The sequence below is a fragment of the Mastomys coucha genome, unplaced genomic scaffold (genome assembly GCF_008632895.1).
Source record: "Mastomys coucha isolate ucsf_1 unplaced genomic scaffold, UCSF_Mcou_1 pScaffold4, whole genome shotgun sequence".
In the NCBI taxonomy this organism is placed as follows: domain Eukaryota; kingdom Metazoa; phylum Chordata; class Mammalia; order Rodentia; family Muridae; genus Mastomys; species Mastomys coucha.
The window spans coordinates 25,243,341-25,254,580 of NW_022196910.1; the positions used below are offsets into that span (position 1 = coordinate 25,243,341).

General features: G+C 35.3%; 1 protein-coding gene across 1 annotated transcript; it reads left to right on the top strand.

The window, feature by feature from the left end:
- The first annotated feature begins 1,357 nt into the window (after positions 1-1,357).
- Lum (lumican) lies at positions 1,358-8,569 on the top strand. Its single transcript, XM_031350067.1, has 3 exons — positions 1,358-1,854; positions 4,176-5,045; positions 7,775-8,569. Exons 2-3 carry the CDS (start codon positions 4,190-4,192, stop codon positions 7,927-7,929), a joined length of 1,011 nt encoding a protein of 336 aa, XP_031205927.1. The 5' UTR covers positions 1,358-1,854; positions 4,176-4,189; the 3' UTR covers positions 7,930-8,569.
- The last annotated feature ends 2,671 nt before the right edge of the window (positions 8,570-11,240 follow it).

The following is an 11,240-nucleotide window of genomic DNA, read 5'->3' on the forward strand; positions in this document are numbered from 1 at the left end:
AGTGCACTTAAAACTAGTGTTTAGATTTGTCAAATGTCTTATTGCAAGGTTATTTAGTTCTATTTGATATATTTGTCTTTTTTCTAATAACTTACATAATCATTTCTTTTATTTTAAAACAGACACCCTCCCACAATATTCTTATAAATAGTAATAATTATTATTAATAGTAATAGTTGTAACAATAAATCACAATTACAAATCTTTCAATTCTGTCCGTTTCATGCAAGGATAAAAACATCTTTTGTCTTTCAAAAGTCTCATTGGATACTTTCCTCTCTAAAAATAATCTTCCCTATGTTTCATGTCATATATACATTAAATAAATATATATTCACATATTTTTAAAACTTGAATTCAATATCTTTAATGAATATAAGACATTTATTCTAGTGTCATTTTTCTAGGTGAATAAGGTAGTGATCATAGACATGAACTTTTCTTGGGCCTCACTAATAAAATATGAAACATAGGCTATGTACTCTGATTTTTGTTTCTTTTTTGTTATGTTGAGTTGGGGACATCTCATGAATCCCAGGCAGAATGCAAATACACTGTGTAGTGAGGATGAACTTGAATTCCTGCTCATCCTGCCTCTACCCTTTGAGTTCCAGATTGTATGTTATCACATCTTGTTTATCTGATGCTGGGAATTGAACACAGTTCTTTATGAATGCAATGCTGTACCAACTAATCTGTGTCTTGAGCTATGTCTTAAGGAAAATAATTATATTATAGCAATCTACATTGAAATAGCTTGCTCTAAGAGTTTTATAAGTATTAAAAAGTGAATTTTTAAAATGTAAATATACTCTATAAGTATATATAATCTTCTGAAGTAATTAAAGCAATAAGGGCTTGAATAAATTACTCATCTGCTACAGTACACACCAGAAAGTGACTTGGAACTTGCTATTAAGCCAGGCCTTTGGAGAAACCACAACTTTGGGTGCCTTCCACCTTGGAAAAAAGTCAGGATAATGTGGTAACAGAATGAAAAAGATTAGTGACTTGTTATTTTTTAGGATATATTTATATTTTCTTTGTTCTGTTTTTTTGGCTTTTAACTATAGAATATAATCTTCAAGTAGGGTTTTGAGTGAGTTCCTGTGGAAATTCCCAAATGAAAAACAGGTTGGACCTTGCTGAGTGGTTCCAGATTTGAGGAACATAAAAAATTTTCCTCAACATGACAAGTGAAGTGAGATGTTCATATTATTGGTTGTCTCAACGTATATATGAAGCACTGTTTATCGCACAGAAATGAATGTATCCTTAGAACAATAAGTGAGTTGGTCCAAGTGAATCAAATACGTAGTCCAAGAGCTATGGCCAAAAAGGCTCAGTTCCTTTGAGTGTGCTCATTTGCATTTTCCTGAGATTCTTTGCTCTGTGATTTATGAGATCTTTACAGGAGCACAATAGTTGGCTGAGCAGATCACAGTTAACTGCCACCACACAAGGCAGAAGTAGAGAAGTTTGTAGCAGAAACACTCTCTGATCAAACTGCCTCATTTGCAGTAAGCTCCATTCTTAGGGGGTTTAATCCAGTAAAGTACATCTCTCTTTCTCCCCCGATTCCATAGGGAAGGGGTCTGTTCTGCCCACCTGCACTTCGTTAGAGAGAAGCGTGCTCAGAGGCAACACAACAAGATCCCACAGTGACATAACTTCATCCAGAGGCTGGCGTGATTGGGCTGGTCCCCCCCACCCCTCCTCAGCTCTTGTATCTCTGAGACTCTGGCAGCCAGTTCCACCCTGACAGAGTTCACAGCATATATTAGTGGATCCTTGTTCACAGTGCGTCTGTTTAAGGAATTAACGGAAACAGTGTCAAGAGAGTACGAGAGTACGGTAAGTGCTTTTTTTTTTTTTACTATAGCCCAGGGGATGCTGATTCTTGGGGACAGTGTTTAATTTTAACAGGACCAGGAAAAAAGATCTAGAGGAATTTTGCCAATTGGCTATTCAATGACAGTTTTGGACATTTATTTTCACATCTCACCTAATATGCTTTCCATCACTTATGGATTAAGTTCACTCTGTGTGTCAGATTGATTGGCAAGGGAAATTTAAAATGTTCCAAGGTTACAATGAAAAAAAAAGTTAAAGTAAGACACTCAAAAATGTACAGAAGTTAAAATGCTATCTATGCCAATTAGCTACATATCCTTATATTGTTGAAAATTAGTATTGGGACAGAAAAAAAGGCCACTGCCACCAGCAGTCAACAGGCTTTCTAATAAAATATGTTGTTACAGGTCTCAATAACCATCTGAGTTATAAACTGTTAGCAGGAGGACTCACACATTTGTGAGGACTGCTTCTCCATGTTTTGCTCATTTTAAAGATTGTGGTTTGGGATATACACCTTAAGGAACATGTTTTTAAAAGTTTCTGGGAAACGATTTACTATTTTGCAGAAAAGCATTTCTTTCATGCCCAGAGGCATTTGGAAAGTAGGGGGCAAATGTATGCCTTACCGTCACAGAGGAGGCATTGTATGTTCACAAGGTTGTTTTGAATTCAGACTGCTACATTTTACTTTGCCAAAACTGTGGAAGAAATTTTTGTTACTATGCATATTCCATTTAAAAAAGTCAAAACACAGATGAATCAATAGACTCACTTATGTGATTATGCATCATTAATATGCAGAAACCTATGAGAAATTTTATTACTGTCATTGTGTTCCTAGTGCTAGGCTAGGCAAATCCTAACTATTAAATTAAAAACTTCCATTGGAACCGTGGGCAGGGGGATAATTTATTAGCACTGTGACCGTATATGATGTTAGAATCTTAAGTGTATCTTTCATAAAATCTTTTTCAATTTTTTTCCTGAAGCCTGTTAGGATTCTAAGCTAAAGCAAAGCATATATATTTAAAACGCATGCTCTCCCAACCTTTCCTTGCTCCAAATTACCTGATGCAAATGCTTGTCTCATACTATTTGCATAAAATATTATGCAGTGCAGGATGTATCTGAATGTGAATCCTCTTCATGTTATTCCTCTCACAGGAACACTGACTTTTCTACAATGCATTCTGTGGTTCCCAACTCTTATTTTCTAGCATTCTTTTATGTAAATGGCTAACTTTTCTCTGAAAGTTGAGTCACTATTGATTCTCATCTTAGAAAGATGTTATGTGAAAATAACTACCAGGAAATATTTTGAATTTACACTTTCAGCTTAATACTTTACATACAGTGCATGATGCCAACACAACTATTATTTTATTCTTGTTTTGTCTCTTTTATTCTCTGCTTTCTCCTGATTCTACTTTCTGAGGCCACTAAAATCTGCATTAGCAAATCATGTCACCTTACAATTGGCACAAAGAACTTGAACTTATTATTTAAAATGGAGAACTTAATTTTCAAAGTTAGACAGAATGTTATTTTCATATAATTGATACCTTCAGTTTGGATTTAAAAGCCAACACTGTCTGACATTTCCCTGTTGGGTAAATATTTGTTCTTCTAAAATAAATTTACTAAATACTAGCTTCAGATACAGCTTTCAATGGCTTTTAAAGCATGGAATGCTAAGCTGCAAATAATGTAAATATTCACCTAAGAATTCAGCCCCCTTTCCTCAGAATCCACAACAATAACCAGGCCCCTCGAAGGAATGTGCTTATTGCCTCTTCTACCTCAAAAGCAGCAAGAACAGTTTGCCTCAGGGAAAATGTCACATTCCCTTGCTCCCAGTTAGGATTTTTCTAATGAGACATTTTGATGATGTTGATGGCAGAGTGTAGCAAGGAATTTCCAGTTGTCTTCTAAGTTTCATTTCTTCTGGCTTAGGGAATGTTCTTAATAGGGTTTCTAACATTGTGTGAGACAGTACCACCAGGAATATCCTGACTGATATTTCAATTAAGGAAGTATCAGAAGACAAGGACTAAAACATTTGGCCGCCATACCACAAGGAGGCACATGCATATTCACTGGGAACCTGTTTCCAAGCAAAGGTGTGAACACTCCACCCCCACCCAACACTGCCTTCTCCTTATGCTTAAATAGAAAGTTTTAAATGTCAGTGAAGACACTATTTGGGGGTCATTGAAAAAGAAATGACAAATTACACTTTGTTAATGAATTTAATGAAAATTGAATTTTTTTTCTTGAAATTATATTACGTTGTAATGATTTGTTTCCACTTTATTTAGGACACAGAGTGAAAATGAATGTGGGTGCATTCTCTCTTGTCTTGGCATTAGTCGGTAGTGTCAGTGGCCAATACTACTATGATTATATTGCTCTGTATGAACAACTATCACCCAACTGTGCACCAGAATGTAACTGTCCCCACACCTACCCAACTGCCATGTACTGTGACAATCTCAAGTTGAAGAGTGTGCCAATGGTACCTCCTGGCATCAAGTACCTTTACCTCAGGAATAACCAGATCGACCATATTGATGAAAAGGCCTTTGAGAATGTCACCGATCTGCAGTGGCTCATTCTTGACCACAACCACCTAGAAAACTCCAAGATCAAAGGAAAGGTTTTCTCTAAGCTGAAACAACTGAAGAAACTGCATATAAACTACAACAACCTGACTGAGTCTGTTGGTCCACTTCCAAAGTCTCTGCAAGACCTGCAGCTGGCCAATAATAAAATCAGCAAGCTCAGCTCCTTTGATGGGCTGGTAAACTTGACCTTCATTTATCTTCAACACAACCAGCTCAAAGAGGATGCTGTCTCAGCTTCTCTGAAAGGTCTTAAATCACTAGAGTACCTTGACTTGAGCTTCAATCAGATTAGTAAGCTGCCTACTGGTCTTCCAACATCTCTTCTAACTCTCTACCTAGACAATAATAAGATCAGCAACATTCCTGATGAGTATTTCAAGCGCTTCACTGGGCTGCAATACCTGCGTTTATCGCATAATGAACTGGCTGATGGCGGAGTACCTGGAAACTCATTTAATATATCATCCCTGCTCGAGCTGGATCTCTCCTATAATAAGCTTAAGAGTATACCAACAGTTAATGAAAACCTTGAAAACTATTATCTGGAGGTCAATGAACTTGAAAGTAAGTATAAAGCTGCCCCTGTGTTTGATATACTTAAGGTGTATATTAAACTTTACTTATATACTTAAAGTTTGTATCAAACACTTTGAGTGTTAAAATACTTAGGCTTTACAATACAATAAGAATGAATTAAAAGAACAACAAAAATTCAAACATGGAATTCTATCTCAGTCATACATTGAATTGTTCCTAGCCTTTCCTTAGAGTATCAAGACCAAGAGCCATTAAAGCTATAAAATTTTTCATTAAATCTATCAGTATTATTTGAGGCCAACTGGCAATGATATATCTCTTAATATTTGTCAGTTATTGCTTAGTTTGTTTCTTGTGTAGAACTGCACACTGCCTTTATTAAGTGGCATGATCCAGAAGAGGAAAGGAAGAAAACCTTCAGAAGGCGTGCTGTAAGCACAGGCTCTCAAGCATCCTCTCACTTGCCTGATTCAGAGTAAACATATATGGTCCTATCTTCCCTAATATCTGGAGGTTCAGTATGTTATACTATTAACATGGCTAGTACCACCACTCTTTTCTGACATGATGTATGTGATCTTCAAAACAAATTCATGAGTATCATAAGGAAGATAAAGGGAGGAAAGATGTTAACAAAGGCTTCAGATATCTATTTATTTGTAATATATCCTTAGCTTTTGTACAGCTTCATGTCACCCATGGAATACATGGTTCTCTTATTTATCTTATTTATTTCCATGCTGGAGCAGGACTTGATCTGCTCTATTTGAGGGATTCCATCCTCCTCGACTTACTTCAGAAGATATGAAATCAGGCAGGAAATTAAACCATTCAATTCTAATCTTACTATTTAATAGAGTTTGGGACAGAAATGTGTCAGTTCACCAAAATGTGAAAAATTCAGGTGGAAAGCCACATTTTGCATATAAAGCAATTATTGTCTATTCAAATTTAACTTTTTTACCTAACGAAAAGTTTACTTCCCTTGCCAAGATAAAAATATTGCTATCAGAAAAAAATGAAGTGGAACATTGTGACTACATTGTAATGTTTTTTTTTTTTTTTTTTTTTTTTTTTTTTTTTTAATTTCACATAGCTCCTGGGTTACACATTTTCATGAAGGAGACTGTCATTGCTGACATAAACACCACTCTTTCTATTTCGTCTTGAAATGGTTTTTTAAATCTATCAAAGCAAGGTTTGGGACAGGTTGATTGTTACAAGTTACACAGTCCAGACTATCATGATTCACTGGCACATCTGTTTATAGTTTAAAGTTTAATGTGTGACAGCTCACATATTTCAATTTTTCTAAGTAAGGATTGCATTTATTATTTACAATTATCTCAGGTTAACATTGAACATTACATTTAACAATCAACTTTAAGGTCATGTAAAGGCAAAACAATTCATACCTATGGAAAACTGGTTCACTTTTGGATCCCAAACTCTACAGATGCTAAAGTCCCTTATACAAATGCTATAATAGTTCTAAATGACCTTCTGCATGTCATCTCCTGTACGTTAAATCTTCAATAGATAAATTATGATGTTCTATAAAATTGAGATGCTATCTACAAAGTCACGTGCTATAATGTTCAGGGACAAATGCAATACAAAATGTTCACAGTACTTACACATGCAAATTTTAAATCTATTTTTGACCTGTAGCACATCACATCTGCAAATGAAGAACACACTCCCTACCCAATATACAATCCCAAACAGCCATCTTTATTCGAGTCCTATGACTAAGAATTAATTTAAGTCAATCTTTATCTTCTTGAGATGATGTGTATTAAGAATGGGAAAAAGGTTTAAAAGAGCTCAGCAATCATGGAGGGCATTCTGTGTGTTGATATACTATAATGTGCTTTGAACAACTGAATAATTTTATTGTAACTTGCTGAAAGCAATACATTATATCCAACAGAGGGGGCAGTTGAGAGCTCCAAATTCCCAAGCTGAGTAGCAGAGGTAGCCTGCAAAGAAGACTTAAAGCCCTTTACTTTCTTTACATCATGCCTTCTCAGAGACAATTATTAGAAAGACAGAAGAGTTACACTGAAAGGTTGCTCAAATATGCATCATAAGAGACTAGAGGACAATGTGCTTACTGCTTACTAGAGTTTGAGAATGAAACAAAATAATCTAAGAACAAGACAAGCATAAGGTCAAATGGACCTCTGTGAACATAGATAGTTCTAATAATAATCTTGGTTTCTATTTAAATACTAAATGAGTCCTTGCTTGTGACAGCTTCTAAACCATCAAGTAACACTGGCTACACATTGCATGATTTCGTTTATGCCTTGGAGTTTTGATTGTCTGCCACAGTGTGTTGATGGAAAATTCTTTTCGATCATTTAACCAAGTCTATCATTTTCAGCTGGAAAAAACAAGGATGACTTTTTCATTGATGAGGTCATTCAAACAATTCATATTTTTTTCAGGTCAGACTAAACATTTCATGTTTAGTTGAGTGCTGTTCTAAACCTTATTATCAAAATTAAATAAATTGTTTTGAAAATCTCATTTAATTCAATCTAGTTAGTGTTTACTAAATACTATGGTACTACTTTAGTATCCTGAAATATAAGCTCAGTGGTTTTTATTTAAAAAATACACGGTAAAGATGACTTTCTACGTGTGATAGACTACCTGCTAACAATTCATTCATGGGGTATTTTTCAAAATGGTAATTTCAAGAGAGCACAACAAAAGATGATTGGGTTTTTCTATTCTTCTATCTGCAGAGTTTGATGTCAAGAGCTTCTGTAAGATCCTGGGACCACTGTCTTACTCTAAGATCAAGCATTTGCGCTTGGATGGCAATCCTCTCACTCAAAGCAGCCTGCCTCCTGACATGTACGAGTGTCTACGTGTAGCAAATGAAATCACTGTTAATTAACATCCTCTCATTCCAATACATTGAAGTATGTTCTGGAGCAGTACTTCATGGCTGGGTATGTGGGGAATGTGTTAAAGTTTTCACAATATCCTTTTTGTTGTTGGTATTACTTCATGGATTTTAATTATGAAGGAAATGTTTTGTGAACATTTACCACATTTAAATAAAAGATGAAAAGCAGGCCTATTTCATCATGAGAACAAACACACAAAACCCATGAAACTTAAGTCTTTATTTGTAAATTTAATGTTTTCTGCAGCTCTATGTTCAGATGATATGAAACTTTTTTACTGATCACATGGAGATCAGCTAAGATTTTATGGTCCCCAGATTTTACATTAATGATGTCAAAAAGATGAAGCAAAAGATGTTTGTTATCTTAATCCAAATTATCTTGACATGTCAAGTTTGTTTTGCAGAAATTTAGACTCTCTATTTTGAAACTAGTAATTTGCAATAAACCAAAGAAAATTAACGAAGCCATATCTACTTAAAGAAGAGTAGTTTGCAGTAAGCATTTGTAGAGTTACTTAACGAAACTTTTCTTGAGTAATTTTCCTCTGTCATGTGTATGTTCCTTTTCGACTGTTTGCATGTTATGATTAACAGTTGATAACAAAATAAAACAATGCAAATGGCATCGTGGTGTTAATTTTTGTGAAAATCATATCTCTTGTAAAGTATATTAAGGAGAGCAATCACTTTTGATCATGACCCCAGCTTGTCATTTCTTATTTGTATGATCATAAAGCTTCTCTCAGTTTGTCTGGTTCTAGCATCCACCTACAATGGACTACTAAACCCATTTCATAAGTGCAGTTAGATCTCATACCTTCCTGGATATTATTGGAACACCATTCCTGGTTGTTTTACCCAGGTCTGTATAGTGGGACCCCATTCCAGAAAGAACTGGAAAACCTCAGCTTTCCCTGCTGAATAAAAAAAGAAAAGAAAAGAAAATGGTGAGGTATTCTAAGACACAGATGATCATAAAATATTATAAGAAATATTTGAAAATGGAAGTCATTATTTCCTTAATAGAGTGTGTTTGAATTACAGGTATTGATTTTATGTTTCATGAATAACAGTAATAATTTCATTGCTCCATATTATAGAATTCTACAATTTTTCACAACAGGAAATAATAGGAAATATCACTAAGGAAAATGACCACTTGTATCCAGGAAACATTAAAGCTTTGCTGTTGCTTTCTTTCTTTACATTTAGTAGATTACCAGAATTTATTTTTATACTTAGGTATCTTTATTCTTAGAGAATTCTGCACAATCTTGACCATATTCACTCTCCTAACCCCGTGTCCTCCCAGGAATGACCAACACCCACACACATTTGTGGTTTGATTTTTTAATTATAAAGAGATTTTGTTCATAGAGTATATTCTGATCATGCTCCCTCTCCCAATATGCTCTCAGATTTTCCCTAAGTTCCCACGCACACATGCTTACTTTCTCTCTGTATTTAGAAACAATTAGGTAAATTTAAAAGTAACAACAAATGGGAGAAAAGAAAGTGTATGTAACACACACACACATAAGGAAAAGAAAATAAAAACACAGGAAGCATATACACAAGTAGACACACATACACAGGAAGTCCATAAAAACACAGAATCAGAAACAATAACCTATAAGCAAAATAACCTATAAGCAAAAGGTTAAAACTAAAGCCTAGAATAAAACATTATGAGACAAAACAAACAAACAACAACATAAGACAAAACAATACAAAACAACAACAACAATGAAGTCCTCCAAAATATTGCTAAGTTTGTTTTGTGGTAGTCATTTACTGCTGGGTGGTATTTAGCCTGCCCTTATGTGCGGTTTGTAGATTCAATGAGACTCTATTGAAAAAAAATTTTTTTTTCCTTTGTGAATGATCACCAATTGGAGACAGCTTCTTGGTTAGAGATGAGAGCTTGCATCTTCCTCCCTATCTCTGTGTAAAATTTATTTCTTAGCAAGTGTATATAGTCAAAACTACACTCATCTAGTACCCACTGGATAAGCCCAAAACAAAAGGAAACATGTCTCTAAAGTATGGCAATTCCTTGGAACCACTGTAAACTTACTTCATGTTTTAGTATCCTGTAACTTACAACCTGTCTAATGAATATGGACCACAGAGACTGGAATGCGAAGAATATGGCATCAGCTGACTGTGTCCCTGTTAGTCTCCTGTTTTTTCTCTGTAGAGTCAAGTTCCTTTAAAATTGTGATTAGTCCACTCCTTTCTTGGTACTTAAATGTACTTAAGCTTAAAACGTACTTTTCTTCAACAAATCTGTTTTGTAAAAGAGCCAAAATTTAAATGCCTTGCTCTTTCCCTTAAATCACTACCAGTTCTTGGAAACCCAATGTTAGGTAGGTAGAGAAGAGTTACTCATAAGTTCTCTGTTAATATGTGGCCTTAGATGAGCTTTTGACTTTAAAGAGTTTAGAGTTTCTACCTCAGCTAGAAGTGCGTATATACCTTTAAAAGTCTTAGATAGACTTCTATCCAAAATATGGTATTCTTGAGTGTGAAATATGAGGTGATAATGTCAACTAGCAATCTTCTTTGGAGCTGGATTGAATTGACAAATGCAAAATTAAAGTACAGCAAAATACTTCCGAGTGGAAGCATCTGAAAGAATTAACAGATCATGGCCGGGATGTAATCTTCTCTATGCAGAGCTGGACAGTCCTCTCTATTTTGTGAGCCAGTTTTAGGTAGGAGGAAAACGCCAGACACAGACCCGTGTTCTTTTCTTATGGCCCCAGGTAGAATAATGGTATTTAAAAATGTCTAATGTCTACCAACACAAAAAACCCTGATACAGAAACTCAGCAAGGTGCATAGGATTTAGAATCTTTTTTTTTTAATTAGATATTTTCTTTATTTACATTTCAAATGTTATCCCCTTTCCTAGTTTCCCTTGAAAACCCTTATCCCATTCCTCTTCCCCCTGCTCACCAATTCATCCATTCCTGCTTCCTGGTCCTGATATTCCCTTACACTGGGGCATAGGACCAAAGGCCTCTCCTCCCATTGATGACTGACAAGGCCATCTTCTGCTACATATGCAGCTGGAGGCATGGGCCCTTCTCTGTGTACTTTTTGGTCTTAAAACAGCATCTCTGTGTGATTCTTCTTCTCACCATAGTGACTCAGTGTGGTCCTATGGTTAAGCTAGTGATGTCTCAAGTCATAAAAGAAAGACCATATTTTTTCATAGAGAAACATGACAGAAAGAAGCCTGGTGTTCTCAGCATACATGAATGAGAATATAAACCATTTGTGTATTCACA

Excerpts from the sequence above, each read along its gene's own strand:
- Lum (XM_031350067.1), top strand. The coding sequence starts at position 4,190 with ATGAATGTGGGTGCATTCTCTCTTGTCTTGGCATTAGTCGGTAGTGTC. Across the intron at positions 5,046-7,774 it reads GGAGGTCAATGAACTTGAAA|AGTTTGATGTCAAGAGCTTC; the intron begins GTAAGTATAAAG and ends TTCTATCTGCAG.